This window comes from Camelus bactrianus, chromosome 6 (assembly GCF_048773025.1).
Source record: "Camelus bactrianus isolate YW-2024 breed Bactrian camel chromosome 6, ASM4877302v1, whole genome shotgun sequence".
Taxonomy (NCBI): domain Eukaryota; kingdom Metazoa; phylum Chordata; class Mammalia; order Artiodactyla; family Camelidae; genus Camelus; species Camelus bactrianus.
The window spans coordinates 85,558,003-85,579,787 of NC_133544.1; the positions used below are offsets into that span (position 1 = coordinate 85,558,003).

Consider the following 21,785-nt stretch of genomic DNA (forward strand, 5'->3'; position numbering starts at 1 on the left):
ATAATACAATTCAATAACCTTCCCCATGAAAATCAAGCCTTAGTGGTATGCTGGTATCAAGCTCTGAAACACAGATAAGGCAGAATTCACTGGTTTCAGGTTCAAACAGTCTAACAGTAATTTTCTGATCTCCTCTAAAAAAGGACTCAGTGAGGGAGTCCAATTTTCACACCTAGGGAAATCAGACTTTAAGTTATCCTCTGTAGATCATAAATTTTGTCTTCCCAGGCACGGTCTTCATATTTACCTTCTTCCTTTCAACCTTAAACCCTCCATCATTACACACACTTTGGCCCATAGATTAAGCGTGTGTCAGTGATGGGGAGTGGGGGAGAAGAGAAATAGGTGATTTTTGCCTGTTAGTGGGTTTACTAAATTCACAATATTTTACCAGATCCACTTAGCTGGAGGTAGGTTCCATAATTACTGTGGGAAAAGTCATATCCTTACTGTGGGAAAACTGAGTCAAAAAATGGTACTATTATACCATTTTTTTCTTTTACTTTTTTTTTTGGTGGGGGGAGGTAATTAGGTCTACTTATTTTTTTTTAGACGAGGTACTGGGTATTGAACCCGGACCTTGTGCATGCTAAGCATGCACTCTACCACTTGAGCTATACCCTCCCCCTATTATAGCATTTTTTGACTCAGTTTAATTTTTTAAAAATTCCTAGAAGTGACCTGGGGCAAAATACCCTAAGAGTCACTAGACTTGAAATCCAAAGACTTAAGCTAGACAAATGAAAATTATGTATGAGAAAATATATAAAAATAAAATCTTCAATTATTTTGAATTTTCCCCCATAGCTTATAATCAATATTGGAAAGTGTTTTAGTACCCACAATATCTTAAATTCTGTCTAAATGAGGTGTTTCCAGTCTCAACCGGACAACAGGTTTTATCTTTCTAGAGATCTAGGGATAAAGAAACTGCTACTTGGGCTCTCCAAAGGTCAGACTGTGGTGAGGAAAGGAAATAGAGCAGATAACTACTTCTGGAGGTAACAGAGCTGAACTAGAGTAAAAGGAAAGCTTCCTTCTATAATAGGAATTAGAATGTTCACTCACAGACATTCTAATTTTTAACCACATTCTACAGAAGTCAATAAACCCCCATGTTTAGCCCCAGGGAAGTTTTGTTGAGAGCCCAGCAAAAGTCTAGATGGTGAAAGCACCCAATTATTATTCCAACTGGAATTTTCAAAGGCTGGAAGTGTTTTCAAATCATGTGACACAATAGAGGCTTGCTGTAAGTAAATTCAGTAAGATTTAAAGGGAAACCATTTAAACATAACTCCATCATCCTACAGACAGAGAAACTAGCAACAGAGAAATGCCAGAGATAAGAAATTCCCAGTTTGGGTAATCTCATATATCTGAAAGGTAAACTGTAATAAAGCTCAAAGATATGTCTGAAAAGGCAATTAAAAATTAACCAAGGTGACATTATGGCAATCACTTCTATGTGCATTGATTCAGTGTTTGAGAGGAAACGACTGGCTTTGAAATTACCTGTCACGGTGAATAAAGAAATTAAAGAAATGCTAGGAGGACTTTCAAAATTGTCGCTGTGTGGTGCTCTTACTTTTTGGATGGTGAAGTGCCCCCAAATTGGGCACTCAAGACCACTAAAATTCTCTTCAGTTTTAAATTATGTAAAGTAAGATACCTTCCTACTTCTGAAAGATATGGACCTTCTGAAAATGTCCTCTCATGCTGTCATAATTCCCAGATCTATGCACCAGTGACGTGGCAACATCCTTGTCCAAACTACTTAAAATTCCAGAAATGGCTCTTTGCCATCTGTCATTTAGGCCCAGCCAACTGGGTATACTGAAGCATATTAATGCAGAATTTTGGCACAAGTGTCAGATATCTAATTTGACTGTTAAAATACTGGCTGGAAAGTTGTTTGATTTAGTGACTTTTAGCAAAGACAAGTCCTTGGTAGGGAAACCTCCAAGGGATCTCATCTGATGAAAATCAAATGTAAACATGTTATAAGGATACCACAGCTACCAAGAATATTAAACTCTTATGACTAATTAAAATAATAAACAATGGCCTGTTTAAGAAAACTTTATTGATTACACAATTCTGATCTTTCTTAAAATGGGCACCCATTAATTTGAAACGACAAATGTAATCATCATTTTACAAAAATGAAATGAAACCAGCCCTTGGCTGACTGTCATTATATGCTGCTTACTTTCACACCCTTGCTCATTTAGTCCAGACAACAACCACGTAAGGTAGGTACTCTTATCTCAACTTTGACAGATGTAGAGACTGACACTACAGAAATTCCCTGAGAGGAGACACCATCCACACCTCGTTTACTGCTGCATCTCCAGAATTCGGAACCATACCTGGCTCTGTGTGGTTAATAAACGTTAACTGCCTGCATAGGCAACAAGTACATATCTGACCAAGATTTGAACAAAGGCCTATTTTAACTCAGATCCTTTCTTTTTCTAAGTCAAGGGCTTGTAAACGCTTTATAAAATATGGGTCATATGGTCCTGCTGTAACTACCTGATTCTGCCACTATAGTCCAAAAACAGCCACAGACAATATGTAAGGAATGGATGTGGCTGTGTTCCAATAAAACTTTATTTGCAAAATCAGGCAGTCTATGGTTTGCTGACCCCTACAAGCCGTCACTAAGATAACTAAAAAGATAAAAATATACATCAGTATTTGCACTTCATTATCCAACTGAGGAAGACTTGAAAGAGAACTATGCATGTTGCTATCTGAAAGGTTTTTGGCTTAGTTGTGGTTTTATCATCACACTAACCATCACTGAATGCAACAAAGAACTTATTATGCATGACTGGCTTCTCTTAAGCTGGGCCACAAAAAAATCAGACCTCATAGAACGGGCTCCTCAGAGAATCTTCTACCCTCCAATAGAAAAACTGTAATTCCTCATCTTAAAGAAACAAAGGACAAAAGCGTGTCAGCAAATGATGACTATATACGATTCCTACATATATAGCGGAAAGCATCAGGTAGGACCCCAGGAGAATTACTCAATTCAAATCCTAGAATGAAGCTGTTTAGCTTTCCTGGGTTAAACAAAGATGACAGAAGCATCAAAAAGCTGTACAATTATGAAAAAATACATTTTTGAAAACCTGAGTTCCCCTATGAACATGGAGTTTGATTAATAACTTATGATCAAGCATACAATCTTGATTAGAGGTTTGGAAGCAACTAAACCTGTGCCATGTTTTAAAAAATAATTCCTGAGATGGGCAAGAATCTTGCCCCAGACCTAAAAAAAAAGGTCTCATAGAAACATCAAGTATGGTAATTTAAAGTTAGGGAATCAGAAGCCACAAAAGGTAGAATCTTCTTAAGAGAAGCAGACAAGTTCATATTCTCTCCATGTTTGCAACAGAAGCAACACACAAAAAATAAAGATTTAAACTCTCTCTCTTAAAAAGAAATACATGACTGCTAGTAACAGCAAAGCGTCTAGTAAGGAAAGCTCTATCAATTTTTTAAAACTTACGACCACGGTTTTCCTTATCAGTTATTCCTACTTCCTACTCTCCTTCAATGGTTTTGCAAGGATCAAATAAGATATTTATGAAAGTGCTAGGTAAGTCATTAGGCCCTATAAACAACATAAATGGCATTATAAGTATTAACATTACTGTTATTATTACATTGATCAACTGAACTACTGCCACGCTGATAACCAATTTTTGGCACTCAGTCTTTTTAATAAGACCCTAAACTCCTAGAAGTCGAATATTTCCATAGCCCAAACAGTGTAATGGAAAGCACTGTTGTTAGGAACACTGCCTCTTAAATATCATTTGAGCTGAATTGAAACTGATCCCAGAAAACAGCAGATGTTCAATAAAAGGTTGTTAAATGAATAAATAAAAGAATAAATAGTAGTTACCCAATGCACATTAGCTCCAATTTTCAGTTGATTGCCTTCTTTTTTTTCTCTTCTAGTTTAGTGGGTCAGTCCTCCATAACTCCCTCCCTCTGTTATAGCTCCCCACAGTCTCAAATACTGGAGGAAAACAGACCCCTTTATGTTACTATTACAGGCATAAATTCTCACTGAAAAAGTGATAAACAGAGAGACAGCACAGCGCTAATGTGTGTGTGCAGGGGGAGGTGAGGCAGAGAGAAACTGGTGGAGCCAGAAGAGGTGATAGAGACAATAGAGAAGGTAGGGGTGGGAAAAAGCGGGTGGGATAAAGGGGGTGGGATTCCCTTCTGGGAATCTGGAAGAGATCTCCCCTGTACTTAGGGGCAGTCAATAAAGTGTAAGCCTTGATATCACAATGTGTGTACTCCTATAACGTATTCCGATATACAAAAATTTAAAAACCAGACTGATAAAACAGGAACAACTCAAAATCTTTAATTCATAAAATTATAGCTAAAAGCAGTCACACTCCCATGTTAACTGGGAAGCAGTCTTCTTAGGATACAAGGAAGAGAGAGTACATTCTCCCAGACCCAAAGTGGTCCCCTCGCTGCTTCATCTTGGTGGAGTTATCAGTCTTTCTTGACTAGTACAGTTTCCAGGTTTTTTTTAAAAAAAAAAACATATTTCTTTAAAAAGAATCCATGTTAAAACTTGGGGTCTAGCTTCCTGTAATAGGAAAATAAAAATAGACATATTCCAAACATGGTATTGCCATTTCATTGATCATTAGTCCTAAATGGGTGTTGGAACTTTAGAGAGGCAGGCTCATTTTAAAAATTAAATGTAATGTAAAAACCACGAATTTAGCCCTTTCAGCTTCCTCGGGGAGTGAACTTTACTTTTGGAGCATTTTCACTGGACCTCTGACAGACAAAAATAGTAACTTTTATTTTTAATGATCTCCCCCACTCCCCTTTTATTAAAAAAAAAGTAAAATACTTTTAAAAGAAAGAGAACGGTGGAAAAATACAGAAAAATACAAGATTCTAAGTGCAAAGTTTTCTAAATGCATGCTACTTGAAACTCTCAAAATATCACCACTTACATATAAGTAGTGACTTTACCCGGGTCCCCAAATCGTATTTTAAAATCCTAACATTATAAATCCTTCACTAAAGATGCATTCGTTTAACACAACAAAAATTATTGAGGATCTATCTGTTTGTCTTGTACCATTTTCTGACACAACTATTGTATTTCTTTCCTATGTGTTATTCAACGAGCCCTCTAGCAAAATAATATTTTAGCCATGACACTTTTAAAAATTCCTAATGAGTGTAGTATCACGGTTCTAAAGGACTAACTGTCCATTCTACCTTGCACATTCTTCTGCTTAAAATTGTTAATATAATCTCCCTCACTTCTGATCATAAGTGAATTTTGGGAAAACTCTCCATTAATCTTATTTTCCTTTCAAGTGAAAATCACTACCCATTACCCTCGGCTCCCAAAAGAGCAACTTCTGCTCTTCGTGTAAAGAAGTTGCTTGCCCATGCCGCCTGTCTCAGAAAATTTAGAAGTCTCACTAAAGAGCTGAGGAGGAAAGCTGCTGGGAATGTTCACAGATACCTTATTTTACAAGGTTTTGTGAAAAGAGCTTGCCTTTAGATTAGTATTACTCAGTGTTTATGAGGGTTGTTTGTCAAGCCTAAAATAAGGTGCCTCCTCCCCACAAATTAAAGAATCAAGTTACAATCCATTATTTCATTTCTGATTGTTTTTCTTTGTAATAAGTGGGAAAGTGGATACTGGATAAAAGTCTCCCCTGAGCTAAAGGACTCCACATTAAAGGCTTCAATTAGCTATAAATCAGTTGTCTTTCCTACTGGGGGAGAACAAGAGAAAAGAGAGGGGGGGGGTTGTCAGAGAAAAAGAGAACTGGAAGAGCTTCCAAATTAAATTCCGAGATACCTACTGCATACCTAAAACCCCTTTCAAAGGGGCTATGAGGAAAACCCAACCTAAAGTAAGACTAAAAATCAAGCCCTCTCAAATCTGAGGTCTACTCTCACACGCAGATCTTGCATCCTAAGACCTTTAAAGAGAGCCTGAGGAGGTTAGGGGCCCGCATAAAGCAAAACTCTTGAGCTGCATGCTTTCCCTGCTTGTTTCTAAACTCCGAAAAGTGCCACACATTGGCACCATTGTTATGCAAACAATGCCTAAATGGTTGTAACCATTAACGACCTCTCATTAAAATGGCTTTCAAAAATTTGTCACACCATCTAAAAAAGCTAACAGGTACATTAAAACCATCTAAATTGGCATTCAAAACTCGAGTCACCCTGATTTCGGTCCTAAAACTCAGCGAGTAAAATTTCAATGTTCTGTCGGGTTTTCAAAAAATTTCTCATTCAACCATTAAGCCAGAACCAAACAATTTATTTCTCGACAAGATTTAGTTTATCTTGTAATAAGCACAATGGAAAACAACTTTAACCATATTGTGTATGCGCAGTGCATGTTTAAGTAATTGGGAGATGTTTGTTGTAGAAATAAACTGAAAGGAATAGAAAAATCAAACAAGACAACTGCAAAGGAACTCCAAGAAACATTACTTTAAATTGCATCTATTTCTCCCCCCAACCCAATGCCATAATATAATCCCCCTTTGCGTGTAATTAATACACTTCTTTCTACGTCAAATTTGTGGAAAGGAAGTGAATTCTCTTTACATCAAGGTAGCGAATGCATATTCCTTTTTACGTTGTGGTGCAACAAAAAATTCCTACTTGGCCACCCCAACATTCGTTATAAAAAATAATTTTTTTCAGTTCAAAAGCGAACCCGTTAATTTGCACAGATTTAAAGACCTCTCGAGTTTTCCAGGAAAACTGCCACTGCCTACAAAATTCTAATGAAACGCTGACATTGGGTCTCCTGCACTCAGCGGCCAGGTTTCCACGAAGCGTGCACAGGCGGCCAGACCGCTGCGTGCCTGGACGATCCGACGCGAACGCCGCTCGCTGCGCACCGTGCGGGCCGCCGAGGACCCGAGCCGGGCCGGCGGCCCAGGAGAAGAGACGGCCAGGCTGCGAGGCCAGCCTGGCGAGGGACCCCTCCTCCCCCTTTGACGGGCCCAAGCGGGGCCGACGCCTTCCCCGCAGCAGTCGGGACCCGGAGAGTCGGACCACAAGGCAGCGGCAGATGCGGTTTGGGAGGGAGCCGTTGACGGCGACCCTCAGCGCCGCGCGGCAGGTTGGGGCGAGTCCCCGACGAGTCCGAAGACCTGGCGGGACTTCAGAAGCCCCAACCCCACGGACGGGGTGTCCCTCTGCTGCGCGGGGACGACAGGCTGGCCCGGAAGACCCTGGCCTCCGACTCTGTCACGCCGCCAGAGCTTTACCCCTACCAGACCACGGAGAGGAAGGAAGGTTCTAGAAAGTCTCCGTGGACTGCAGGCCCTCGCGACGCCTTACCTTGGTGTACTTGATCTCCAGGTTGGGCGTGGGCGACGGCAGGAGGTGCAGGGACGCCATGAGGGCGGCGGGGTCAGCCTTCACCTCGCCGGGCATCTCAATCTCACTGGAAGTCATGGAGGCGGGCGGAGGTCTCGCTCGCCCGCGGCGTGGGCTGTGCGGGCTGTGCGCGCGGTCCGCGGGCCGGGGGCGCGCTCGCCTGTATATAGGCAGGTGTCAAGCTGGGGCTCTTCTTATTGGACGTGAAGGCCGAGGCGCGGGGGGCTGGTCCATCCTACCTAGGACGCCCCGGCGCGGCCCCGATTTACATAAAGCCCGCCGCCTGCGCCGCGCGGCCGGGACGCTCGGGGCCCATGGTCAAGTGCGCCCGGCGCTTCTCCCCACCCTCCGGCCGCGGGGACCAGCCCACGCCCACGCCGCCGCCGCTGTCCTCGACGGCGGGAGCGCAAACCTGAGCCGCGACCGCTCGCGGCTCAGCCGGCGGTACTGGCCTCTCTCTGAAGCGGGCAGTGTCGGCGGGAGGCACACCTTGGCCGATGTCGGGCGCAGGTCGTGGCCCCGGAAGCCTGGCCGGCGGGGACGGGCGGGGTACCCAAGCGGCCCGGCACTGATTAGGCCCCGAGAGTGGGACGCGGTGTCGGCGGGAGAAGCCCCGGGCGCTGAGGGGGCCGGACCGAGAATGGGGCGAGTGACGCTGTAGCGGGAGCGGAGATCCCCTTCGGCACGGGGCCCGCGGAAGCCCGGCTCCCCCTCTCTCCCGAGGACCCGCGGGGCGCCCTCCGCTTTCCTTCTCCGGGCAGGATCGCCGGGCCCTCGGCGGCGACCCCTCCCCACGCACACCCACTCCCCGAAACCGGGCCCAATATGCGCGATAGCCACAGGGTCAGGGACCGGTAGTGATGAGCGAGAGTCCCTCGCCCCACACTTAAAATGAGGATCCCCGGGAGCGGGTCGACGCCGCGCGTCCCTCGCCAGGACTCTCCCGCCCAGCTGCTGCCCTCTGCTGGCCGGGACGGCTCCGGGCGGTCTGGGCTGCGCCGGGAGGATGGGGCCTTGGTCCTCATTCGCTCCAGAGTTGCAAGTTGCATTGGCCCCTCTGGTCTTTCTCGGATCCCTCTTTCCAACCCTTACTCTCTTCGCCCCCAAACACATAGTTTTGCTTTTCTGTTATTCTTCACGCTAACATCTATCATCCTGCCAGACACAGGGCTTTTCACTTAACTGCCCCTTTGTGGTTGAACTCCCATAACTATACCCTGCTAAATTAAGCGTTTCCGTAGCTCCAACAGGTTTTCTTCTTGTTTGTGAGACTCTAGAGGTCAGCATATAGGTCTACATCAAGAACACAGAGACCCCATGTCAGAATGGGCTTTGGGCTCAGTAGGCTAAATCTGAGGTCCAGCTTAAAAAGACCTTTATAGATCACTTCGCCTCCTCACTCCCAATGTAAACCTGGCAGTGGGCTACCGATTCCTACCTTAATTGCCGTTTTCCGAGTCCTTTTCTTCGGATGTTAAGTGTCAGCCAGAAAAGACCCTGCCTTAGATAATTTTAGTAATTAGAACTGTCTAATGCTTAGTGTTTGGATGCTAAACACCAGTGGAAATAAACAAAAATATTTCATTTTAGTATTAGGTCTGAAGAAATAACGTCCAGCCTCTCAGAACCCAGAGTGTCTACACAAGGTTACCAGAGTGCATTGTTTTTGTGGAAAAACTATGAACCTTAGCTTAGGCAGTTGTGAGATTTCAATTCACAGGGGATCTTTATGTCCCCAAATTGTGTCTTAATAGAAATATATGTTCATGAGATATAGAATTTCATTAAAATCTTACAGGGTTATAGATACAATTAAGAAATTAAAAAGTAAGGTTAGTTGAGGAGAAAGGGAGAAGTTAGCAGCAAGGGAAATCAGTGATGCTTGTGGAACAACTCGGCAAACATATTCTGAGTGCCTCCCAATACAAGGCACAATGCTAGAGACTGGGCTGCAAACAACAGAGAGCTCTTGCCACTAGTGAGCTTAAATCCTTCCCTACAGAGAGGTGGATCACTGACTATGAGAGTTGTGGGGAAAAGTAATGAAAGAGCAACAACAACATGACCTGGGTGCCCCACCAAGGAAGAGGCCAGCTCTCTGGGGACACTGACTTTCGAGCTGAGCCTTAAAGGAGAGATCAGGCTTCAACAATGAAGAGAAGGACAGTATAGGCAGAAGAGTCCACAAGAGCAAAGGTGTAGAGAATGCTTTTTAGGGGACATCAGTGGTGCTGGGGAAGCAGCAGAGGAGGCTGGCAAGGCAGTTGTCTCAAGCTTGTAAAGACTTTGATCTTGAGACGCTGAGAAGGAGAAGTCATCAAAAGATTCCGAGGCAGAGAAAAGGGAAATCTGTATAAACTGAATTGATAAATGAATATTGTCAGGAAAGACTATCACAAACCAGAAACCATTGATTTATATTCTTCTCGAAGCATAAGACAAGGGTGTTCACCTTTGACTCACCCCTGGTGTGCTAACTACAGTTCCATCACCATGGCTGGAAGAAACAGGATGATGGAATTATTAGCATTTGTTACACAGTGAGGAAGAGCAATAAAGAGACTCCCTTCTTGTTTAGGCAGGAAAAAGAGGGTCTCTTGGCTTCTTCTCCTAAACATCTCCAAAAGGTCTAGTACAGTGACAGATGACAGACTAGTCTGAATCGTTCCCTAATGGCTTCCTTTGTGTAAGACTCACTCTCCAACTGGACAGTGAAGTGTGTTGAAGTGTGTTGTCAGCGCAGGAACTGTGTTGTCTATTCCTCTTGCACCTTCCTCAATTCCTAAAACAGTGTGGAGCACATAGTACCTATTTAATAAGAATTTTTGTTGAGTGGTTTGAGCAAAAAGCAAAATATATTCTCTATAGTGCTGTTGACCGCTTCAATGGCAAATGAAGCTAACTTTCCTATGCTCTCTGATTAAGGAATATTTCCTCTTCCTGATCTTAAGTTTTGGTTTGCTTTTCCCCATCTTTTACTCCAACCTTGTCTGTTCATAGATTTCTAAGAATTTTTTTTCTTTGTATAATCATCCTCTTTCCTCCAATCTTCAGTTCATGATTATGGCCATTTTTTGTCCAAACTCTTTAATTCGAGATGGGAAACAAGATTTAGCAGAAAAGAACAGTGAATTATAACTACTTCTTCAGTTTTCTCGGTTTCTATGAGTAGAATTTATTCTGCTGTTAACTTACTTTGAAAGCTGCCTTGACATCTCTTCTCTCACGTTCTTATTCTTTCCTCCTCTTCTCTTTCTTTTATTAACTTGTTTTATTGTCCTCTCATTTCTTCCATAGAGTTCACAATGGTTAAAGTGGCAATCTTTAACTATCTTCAGATTTCTAACATTTTGAATTTCAGTCTTTTCCTTGATTTTGTTAAACATTTTTCCCACCCTTATAATGTTTCTTTCTCTCACCCTCCCCCATCTGTAATTATTTATTGTTTAGGATACATCTTGCTTAAAACCCCCTGCACAAGGGAACGTAAGCTACAACATGCTCTATTTATTTCCTTGTGAAAACAATTTATTAGGCCTGGTGGAGCCAATATCCTGGAGTTGTAGAGGAGAAAAATAAATTCTTGCCTCATATTTCCTCACCTAAAGAGTAGAATGCAAAGTTGTAATTTTCAGGCATCAGCTTTATGTGAAGCTTGACTTTAAGGTATGAAACCATAGCAATTTAGGCTTCTTTTCAGATTACTGTTAAGGGGGAGGGGGAAGTACTTTTTTAAACCAAGAAACATCTTTTAGAAATCAACGAGGGGAATTAAGTGAAGCAAAAAGATTCCTTCCAATGAAGGAATCTTTCTGGTGTTGACAATAACTGAATGTCCAGCTTGAACTTCAGACTTCCATGTTCAGGGGCTATTTCAGCCTCAAGTGGTCCTGCTTAATTGCCTTCCTGTTCCCATCACTAACCATGATGACAGCCTACCTTTTCTAACAGATAACACTTGCGTTTTAATTTATCTGCAAAAATAAATCACACATTATAGCATTTCCTTCTTCTGGGTTAATTGAATCAGTTCCTTAAATGTCTCTAAGTCTAATGATTTGAAAGGGGCACAGTGTTTGAAATATTTAAAAAATTAGGGCCCTTGGGTTGTATGCAGAATGATCTCAGAGCTTATTTCAGATATGTGTTTCCTAATGATCTCATTCATCTCAAACGGGTTATGCTCAGCTACTTTATTTGAAATGTTTCCTGAAAACTCTAACAGGAAAGATTAATGCAAGGTATATTTATAGAGAAATGGTATTTAATATCTTAACAAGAGCTTATAAAGAGCTTTACATATTTTTATCCAGAAATGCTTAATGAAGTATTTTGGACCCATTATGAAAAATTCTATAAAATAAATTCACTTATATTTTTTGTTTAATGGGAATATTAACTTTTTATTTGGGATCTAAACACTCACTTAATTATCCTTGTCCTTCCAATATCTAGAAGAAAAGAGGCTAAGATCGTGGCGTTTATTAACCATAAAAATTCTCTTCATATTGAGTCCCTCATGCCTGATGTGGCCTCTGGTCACTATATACTATGAAAAAGGCTATTTATAGTTGCAGGGAGTAGATTCCTAATTGGTTATGACTCCAAAAGTCATGTTTTGATAAAAAACAAAAACAAAAACAAAAACCCACAATTCCTTCCTTTTAAAATATGTCCTCCACTTTTTTGAGAACCTCAGGAGACTATTTTAAAAGTGGAAACTAGAGTCCTCTTTGTTGTAAAGCCCAGTTCCACCTCACATGTGTTTTAGAGGCTTTAATTTGGGTGTAGAGATGAGCTCAATGCTCTATCAATAATCACACTTAACAGGCATGGGGAGAAAGTAAAATTCCTGCTATGCAGCCATTTCTAACGTGCCTGAGGAGAAAGGCACTAGCTCCCTCTGCAGTTGATGGTATGTATGTGCATGTGAATATTGTTATTTAGAAAGTAATAGCTTGGAGTCAATGTACATATTTTATCTGATATTGATGGGAAATCTTTAGATGTTACAGTTTTAATTAGAATTACTTAGGGGAGATGATCGTGTGGTTTGTGTCCTTTCTCCTGTTTACGTGGTGTATCACGTTGGTTGATCTGCATATGTTGAACCATCCTTGTGTCCCTGGGATGAATCCAGCTTGATCATTGTATATGATCTTTTTTACATGCTGTTGGATTCTGTTTGCTAATATTTTGTTGAAGATTTTTGCATCTATGTTCATCAGTGATATTGGCCTGTAATAGTCTTTTTTTCAGTAGTGTCTTTGTCTGGTTTTGGTATCAGAGTGATGGTGGCTTCATAGAGTGAGTTTGGGAGTACTCCCTCCTTTTCAATCTTTTAGAAGAGTCTGAGAAGGACTGATATGAGTTCTACTTTGTATGTTTGGTAAAATTCCCCAGTGAAGCCATCTGGTCCTGGACTTTTGTTTGCAGGCAGGTTTTTTGTTGCTAACTCTATTTCATTTCTAGTGACCGGTCTGTTCAAGTGGTCTATTTCTTCTTGATTCAGTCTTGGTGGACTGTATGTTTCCAGAAACTTGTCTATTTCTTCTGGGTTGTCCAATTTGTTTCCATATAGTTGTTCATAGTATTCTCTTATAGTATTTTTTATTTCTGTGGTATTGGTTGTAATTTCTCCTGAATTACTTTAGAGGGAAAAAAAATCAACGAGATCCAGACAAATTTTACCCTGCAGTCAGTTTAGGAGAGGGACTTTCATTAAAAACCCTTGTGACTTTTAAGAAAAGAGTGATGGGGTTCATTAGCCAAATTTACCATAAAAGATGCAATACTTGGAACCCTATAGTCCCACTCACATGGTAGTTATGAGCAGGCAATAGCCCAGAGAAAGTCACATGTGTATGTCTCAGACTGGAAGCAACTATCATCGTGGGTGAGGAAGAGTTACTAACAGGCAAGCCCCAGAATCTTTTTCCTCGCCCAGATAAGCACTTGGCATGTAACAAAGTGAAGTTTGCTTTTCTGTTTTCCTTTTGTATTCATTAGTTTACATTTTTCTTTTTACTTTTAAAATTCTTCATGTGTACACATAACTCTTAACTGTCACTACTTACTTTAGAACTCTCTTGTTCTCAAACATAAGCTTCTTCTCCAAGTCCTCCTGCCCTTACACAGTCATTCAGCCAAAGGGTCTTTGGGCATAAGGAAATCTTACAGGAACTTGGATGATATTTGGGGCAGGGATCCGTGTTCATGTGCACTAGTGAATGAGGCTAGATGAACAGTCATTGTTCCACTTTACATGCTGGAATGAGCCACTGAAAAAATAATGAGGAGCACTTTAGATGTCTTGACAACAGAAGGAGAATGCCAGCCTCTTTCTTCTCAACCACATAGTTCAGTCTGAGAGGCACAGGGCGAGAATGGGAAGTATTCAGAGCCAGGACACAGGCATCTAGTGTGGACATCCAAGCCCAGACAACAAAGGAGGGTCTTTTGCTTCAAGCGTACATATTCACCCTTTCAGAGCATCTGTGACTCACTGACGGCATTGTCAAGCCTGGATTTTTTTTTTTCTCCCTCTATCAATCAACTAGCTTCAACTGAACAAATATTCACTGACAATACATTATGAGCCAAGCACTTACATATAGTCTGTGGGGAACCAAAAAGAAGTGTGTGGAATGACAGTAACTGCATATGTGAAATAATTCAAGGGCCATATGAGACAGGAAAGAAGTCAGCATATACAATGCAGAATGAGAGTGAAGGAGTATAATGCCAGAAAGGAGGCGACCTGTTCACCAATACTTTTGGTGGGGCTTTCCATGGGCCCTGTACTCTTCCAGTTGCCATGGGGGACATAAGACACAGGAGATAAAGCTAACATTTTCCAAAACATGCCCAACAAAGAACTCCTTTGACATTTTTTGGTGTAAAGGTAACTCATGGTATCCAAAAGCAAAAGTTTGGACTTGGGATTTCTTCCCACTTCCCAAATCCTAGTTACACGTTCTCAAGTAAAAGAGCTTTTGGTACAGACCTCGCCCGAAGAGAAGATGGACAGGGACTAAGGGCAGCTTAGTTTTCCCCGTGTAGGAACAAAAGAGAGCTTACATACTTGCCATGGATTGATATAGCCCCTTCACTCCTGCTATTACACTCATGGAATAGTCTAATGGTTTTTAACCCGAGTTCTAATTATAATCATTTAGGGAACTTTTAAAAACATGGATGCCAGGTCCCACTTCCAGAGATTTCCTTAGTCCCAAGGCATTTCACTGGGCCCAAGGCATTGTGAAGCACTGGTGACCCACAGAAGGTTAACTCTGTGGGGTTACTTGGGTCCACTCTGCAGCCTCTGGATAGGGAAAGTCAATTCCACGCTGCCCACTTCGTAGTGCTCTTTGATTTGCTATTTTTAATTTACTATTTGAAAAACACATCAAGCCTCAAATGGATTGACCTTTCTGCTAATGTATTTCACCTAAATTAACGGAGGCAATTAACTAATTTATATTGGAATTGTGCACTTTCCAGTTCACATTTATCAACTCTTAAATGCTTGATCTGGTGTTGCAGTTTAAATTTTTTATTATTACCCTTTAAATCTGAAGAAATGTCTTACATCTAATTAGCCAAACTTACATATTCAATTAATAGATTCATTACAGGCTAATGAATATGGAGGCAGCACCAGGGCAACATCTGCTTGCCAGTTGGAAAGATTCAAACTTATCTGCTATGAAAAAAGAAGAATCTGGTATATAACTAAAACAGCTCGAGCCTTCAGTTTTAACATTTCTGTGTACTATAATGCTCTTAAGGGGTTTTATGGGCCTGCTAACCTGAAAAAACAGTATGTGGCCCAGAGATAGCAGCCTTTTCAGAGAAATATGGAAATCAGAATTGCAAAAGAAATATACATCTGAAGACACTTTTCAATATGAAAATGTACAGGTCCAGATTGTCATCTCAAATTATTGAGTTTTTCTAACCTGAGGTTTTCATTAAAAATGCTTAAGATAACAAACTCAGTGAGAAAATTAATATTGCAAATTAAAGAAAACTTTAATTTACTCTAATATACTTTAGGATCATTCTAAATTCATGTGACTTTATGTATTTTAAGATATGGCCAGACATTACTTTGGGAACTAGATGTTCCAGTAGTCAATCAGATTTGGAATCTAGATAATTCAGAGATCTAAAATTTATTTCCATAATATTTTCAGTTATTAAAATTCTGGCTTTTTATTTCTCTGGCTATGAAGATACAGTCATTTTAAGTAACTATGAAAAATCCTTCCGTTTCAGGAAAGGTGGGTGAGAGGTAGAATTCACTTGAATTAGAGGTGGCAAGACTATGAGGAAAATAATAAGAAATCACTTCCAAAGCATGTGGTCTCTTCCACATCAAAGCAAGAATTAAACAAGTGATTTTGGACCTACGTCTGAAGGTAAGACTATTTCAGGACATGTGTATGCTACTCTGTTGGGGCCTTAAAAGCCTTTTTTCCCCTTCCATTTTACTTACATTCAGGATGGCACTTGGATTATTAAAAGACCGTATTTCTTACTTCCAATTATACAAGCTCAAAGTCCCAATATCCTTGCTAGATATCAAGTGCACATTAATCAGATATTCTAAAAATGAATTATTACACTACTTGTATGTCTAATAGTGATGGCTTCTTACGTACCTAGTGCTGACAAGCCTCCCCAGGAGTGTGAAAAATAAAACCATAAGGTCGAGTCATATCTCAAGAAATGCACAACTTGAGTTTCATAAGGAAAATCTTCATAACTGACAACAAATATACAAGATTGAACACGTTTTAAGTGTGGTTTACCCTCTTCAGTACCTGAAAAATGGTGCCAATATGACTAACTCTTGTTCACACTCTTCTCAGTAGATGTTAAGGAGCACAAAAAAAGAGGGTTAGTGGGGAGGCACCTCATGTGCTTAGAGGGACTGGAAGGAGACCACATAAGCTACACCTGAGTAAGAGGAATGTCAGCCCTGGTACTCAACTGTAGGGGGCCCTGCAGTTACACATACACAAAATGAAAATTCAGTGAAGACTATCTGGGTACCTCTGTCATTCAGGATCTGACTCTCAGTGCTGGTCACCCTGAACATCCACGGTCACAATTAACCCCATCCAGGTCTTCAAGGAAGTGCTCTTCCTCATCTCTCGTCCTGTGTCTGAAAACAAAAGATAACATTGAAATGCTGGCAGATGAGTCTACTAAGTGGCTGTCATCATCAGAGTGCAGGCAGGATATGAGCAGGGCCAGCACGGAGATGAGAGAGAAGACAAATGAAGTAATTTATCAGATCCTTCCTCTGAGATAGCATGAAGGTAGCAGATTCTTCAAAAGCGGAAGTATTGTCTCCCAAGACTGCCAAGTGTCCATTTTCTTGCTCCTCTTTGTGTTCCAACTGGTGGTTTTTTAACACGGTAGGTAATCTTAACAGTTCTCTGTATTAACTGAGGGATATTTTACAACATTAAATAATTTATAATACGCTAACACTTTGTGTGTATGTAGGTCCAGACATAACATGCAGTAAGTGTGATATTGATTCTTGGCAACTAGATGGACATGAATATCTAGAATCTCTAATAGTTTATAAAAATTTATAAAAATATTTTATGAGATATAATTATATTTTTAAAAACTGAGTAATTTTATTAAGTTTGATACTCAATTTTCATTTCTATTTTGCCGTTTAACTTTAATACAAATTTTAAATATTTTAGAAAAATAATTTTTTTGAAAATGTATATAAGAAATACTTTAATGTTTCTATTTTTATCAATTAACATTTCTGATGAACTGTATTCAGATTTTTTACACTTCAAATATAAATCCTTTTAAAAAGAAACTTAAATTATTACTGTCAATATCACTGAATTATATGAAAATCTTGGTTATAACAATATAATGATTATGATGAAATAAAGGCAAAGCTCTATTTTGTGGAATAAACATATAATTTATGTGTCATACATGTCTTTATCTTATTACTTACACAAACATTACTGGTGCATCAGCAGAGCACTAAGACATACACAATAATAATGAGATTCAGTATCTTGATATTTTGCTGACTTTCAGTCAAATAAAAGGTATAGCTTTACATATGTAAACATTTTGCCATCATGAAGATCTATTTGTTAAAGCAGTAGATAACCTTCCATGTAAGAATTTATAGGTCTAGTTAAAAATTACAAAATATGAATATGTATGGTGTCTGGGTCTCCATTTGTCCTCTTTATCTGGACTCCACAAATATTAGAGGTGGGCCCAGATGCAGGGAGATGCTTTTCTCTGTGGGCTTAAGAGATCGCTGTTTCTTTATGTCCTGATGCCCTGGGACTTTCCAGAGACACTCGGTTTGTTTGCACTGCTTTCTTTTGTTGACTGTCCTGTGATAAATTCTCCTGCATATTTCTATAGTTTTCTCTGAAAAGGCATGTAAAGTATTTCCAGAAACGTTGTTTTAATTTGAGCTCAATATGTTAGTTGGCTCTTCACTTTAAAGTGGTTTTCACGTATTGTTAACAGGTTGAGTCAGTGTTGTTGGGGTTTTCTCTATCTTGGAATAATTTTTTGTTTGGTTACCTTCTGTTTGGTTACCAGTATGGAAAAGGCACTGGATCTGGATTCAGGAAACCCCAATTCTAGTCCTGACTATTCCCTTATTCACTGTATTGAGCCACTGAGATGCCCCCTACTTCCTCCAGTAGAAAATGTCCATTCTAATGTGACTGTATCCTCATGAGAAAGTGCCCAAGTTTGTATTAGGAGAGCTGAATCATCATTTTTTTAACTACAAAAGGAAAACAATTCCAACTTTTTATGTATGTTACAAAGCTATTCTCAAAACTGTGGAATAGAGTTAGGGTGCAGTTGAGCTAAACAAATTATTTAAGTTAAATGTGATCATTTCATCTTCATAATCCAACAAAAACAAGTACAGCACACTCTTAGCAACTGAGGACCAGAGATGTGCAGGAAGCATCGTCTCATGTCAAGGAGCGCTGCGCTCGGCCAGCAGGGAGCAGAGTTGTAGCATTGTGTGTGTGCAGCGCTCGCAGGTGTGCAGCACTCTGGGGGTCAGAAGAGGAAGTGGTCATGTCTCCATGGGAACCAGAAGGATGGCATTTGAGCTGTACCTACAGCATAGGAGGGCACCTAGGCAAGACTGGCATGCTGGCAGGAAGGATGGAGCAAAATGTGGGAAAGAAAAGTGTGACACACCTGTAAAGGCATGCTTAGGGCAGAGCTTGGATGATAAGCTAAGAGACTGATTTAGCAGAATGTCTGTCTCATCTTGTTACTCTGGGATATCATGTGCGGAAGGTGGTAACAAGTCCTAGAGAAGTGTGATGTGTAAATTATTGCCATTCAACATTGTAAACAGCCAGGCAAAAGCAGAAAAATGTCCAAAAGGGCTAGGCGTGAATCAAAGGATTCCCAGGTATGAGAGAAATTCCTAGAGCCATTGGCAGAGGAGGCAAAAAGAAAAAAAGAAAAAGAAAGGGCTGTGAGATGCCTGAAGGTGCAGCTAAGAAAGAGGTAAGATTTCACTCCCATGGCCGCTGGCTACCACACCTCCTCAGGCACAGACTGGTCTGTTAACCCTTTCCTCACCGAGTTCTGTATCTCCTATCTCACTATCATTCCCTTGTCCTGCTCCTCCTCTCCACCTCTAGAGCTACCGATTTGGCCCTGGTCTGCCCCACCTCTGGAATAGTATAGGTAGCTCTGCATGATGACAATGAACTTCAGTTAAAGGTACGTGATACCAGATGAGTTCCCGTGGCCTGTGGGAAGCCGGAGTGCTCTGAGCCACTAGTGGGAGAAGAGGCTTTCTGGACTATTGTAATATAATTCTGTCCTCACTGCTTCTCACTTGTACCACCACCCTTCATGCTTCAGAGAGAGTGCCTTTCAACATCTTAAACATGACCCTGCTGCTCTTCTCCATAGTGGCTTCCCATTGCCCACAGGATGAAGCCCAAACTCCTTGATGAGAGCTGTGACTTCAGAGGGTTAATCATATAACCATGTGTTAGAGAAGAGAACATTCATAGGACCATTTAATCAAACCCCACAAGGGAATTGGACATCATCTAGTCCACGTTTTTAATAAACTCTCCTCATTACTTGTGATTGTAAGAAATTCCTAGGTTCCTCCCAGGCCTGCTGGATCAGTCTCCCAAGGAAGGGCCCAGAGTCTGCGTGATTAACAACTTGAGCTCCCCCAGAGCATTCTCATGTTCAGATGGTTTGTGGACCTGAGGAAGAAACACAAGTCCAAAGAGGCACACTGGTTGCAGAAGTCCAGAAAATGAGAGCCAGGACCAGAATGGAGGGCAGCTGTAAATGGGATGACAGACCTCATAATAATGTCACCAGGGTGTCCATGCCAGAGCCCAACCTGAAGTCCATAGTGGGGCTCCTGGGGGTAAGTGATCCCTGCAGGGAGCCTCCCTCTCACCCCCGTCAGCCCTGTGGGGCCACAGCAGCAACAGTTCTAGGGCAGTGGGAGGGCAAGAGAGTGAAAAATCCTGGGCTGTGTTCCTGCTGAGGAACAAGGCAGAACATGGGGTACTTTCAGCCCCAGCTTCTAGTCATCCAGAGACAGCTGAAGACAAGCAAGATTTGCCTGAGGGCAAAACTGTGAGCAGAGTAGAATTTGCTGCTGGTGTTTCCAGGCTTCCCTTTTTGCTTTCTTCCCCTCTTGTTGGTATCCTCACCCCTTCATCCCCCCAGGGTGTCCTTGTTCTCAGCTCTTTCCTCTCTCACTGCATAGAAATGCCTTTGTTGTCATCACCCACACTTTGATGGAGACAGTGTGTTGCCTTGACCAGGATTTTGTGCTATCCAGCTTTCTCTCTCTCTGTCTTTCACTCATAAATGCAAGCCTTAAAAAAGTGAAGTATTTCAGGCAATAGTAGAAATAGAAAAAAAAGAAAAACATTTGCAATAAAAGGTCAAGGGAACCACCTTGCCCTCAAAATGAGAATCTCCCAAAGTTTGCCTTAAAGTTTGTTCAGTCATTCAACTCACATTTAATGAGTGAGGACCTTGTGTTATGAACTATGATAAATATTTGACATCCAGTAGAGAACAAGGAAAATATGGGGGAAAGAAAAGAACAACAACAATGAAAGAACAAGGCTTGGTCCTTTTCTTTGAGTTGCTCACAGTCCGTTGAGGGTAAAAATTCAACCAGATAACACTGTAAGACAGGTGTGCGCATACCATGAATAGAAGCCTAGGGAAGAGAATAGTTAACCTTCTTTGAGTGGGACAAGAAAGCTTTACAGAGATGCTCCTTGAATGTGGACTTGAAGCATAAGGAGATTTTCACTAGGGAGTTAACAGGGAGAAGGAAGGACATTCCAAGCATAGGGAGCAGTACCTATAAGGGTTCAGAGGCATGGAAGTTTGTCATGGTCAAAGGAAAAATCTAAGCAAAAGAGCTCAGTATGGAAAGTGTAGAGTGAGTGGCAAGGAATAGAAGGAAATTATGCTGGAAAGGTAGGTCGGAGGCTAAGGGTCAGGTAAGTCATGTGGCAGATTGTAGTTTTCAAAGATGACCTCATGAATACATATCCCGTCCAGCAGGATCTTACATTCCACCACCAGGAGGCAGGGTCTCTGTTCCCTCTCCATGAACCTGGGCTGCCTCTGTAACCTCCCTGACCAATAGGACATGGCAGGAGTGATGTTGCATGATTCCCAAGGCTGGGTCATGAAAGACAACGTGGCTTCTGCCCAGTGTACTTCCTCCTCCTCCTCCTTCCCCACCTCCTCTCCCTCTCCTCCTGCCTCTCTCCCTTTGTCTCTGGGCCCCTGTCTTCTAAAGTCAGCATGTTGTGAGGAAGGCCAGGTCAAATGGAAAGGCTGGTGTGGGTGTTCTGGCCCCAGAGGAGCCCCAGCCAGCATCAAGCATCAAACATGAGATGAACAGGCCTGCGGGTGATTTTGGCCAGTGAGTCTCTTTGCAGGCCCCCAGACCTCACCCGAGCAGTAAGAAACCATCCCTGCTGTGTTCTGCTTGGATTTCTACCCGTAGGGACTAGGAGAGACAATAAATGATTGTTATTGTTTTAAGCCACTAGGTTTTAGTGTAATTTCTGTATAGCAGTAGATAATGCATACAGTCATGCCAAGGAGTTGTACTCCTTCTTAAAAACACCAGGGAACCAATGAAGTTGTTTTCATCAGGGAAGTGGCAAAGGGATAGCAAATTCAAAAGACGGCCCTGGTGGCCGTAAGGAAATAGGATGGTGGGGGAATTTTGGTTTAGAGGCTGGGAAAACAAGGTTCTGCCAGTTATCCAGGCTGGGGGGAATGGTAGGGCAGGAGAGTATCTGTGA

The 21,785-nt window shown here is 41.5% G+C and overlaps 1 protein-coding gene across 2 annotated transcripts in view; it reads right to left on the reverse strand.

Annotated features, from left to right (window-relative positions):
• ALDH1A2 (aldehyde dehydrogenase 1 family member A2) overlaps nt 1-7,766 on the reverse strand; it is a 103,490-nt gene extending 95,724 nt beyond the window's left edge. The window contains exon 1 of one of the 2 annotated variants that reach the window (XM_074366198.1): nt 7,381-7,766. In XM_074366198.1, the coding sequence (XP_074222299.1) occupies nt 7,381-7,497 (117 nt within the window). In that variant the 5' untranslated portion in view covers nt 7,498-7,766. The remainder of the gene's footprint in view (nt 1-7,380) is intronic. The other variant, XM_010969452.2, reaches the window with a different exon arrangement.
• Between the last annotated feature and the right edge of the window lie 14,019 nt (nt 7,767-21,785).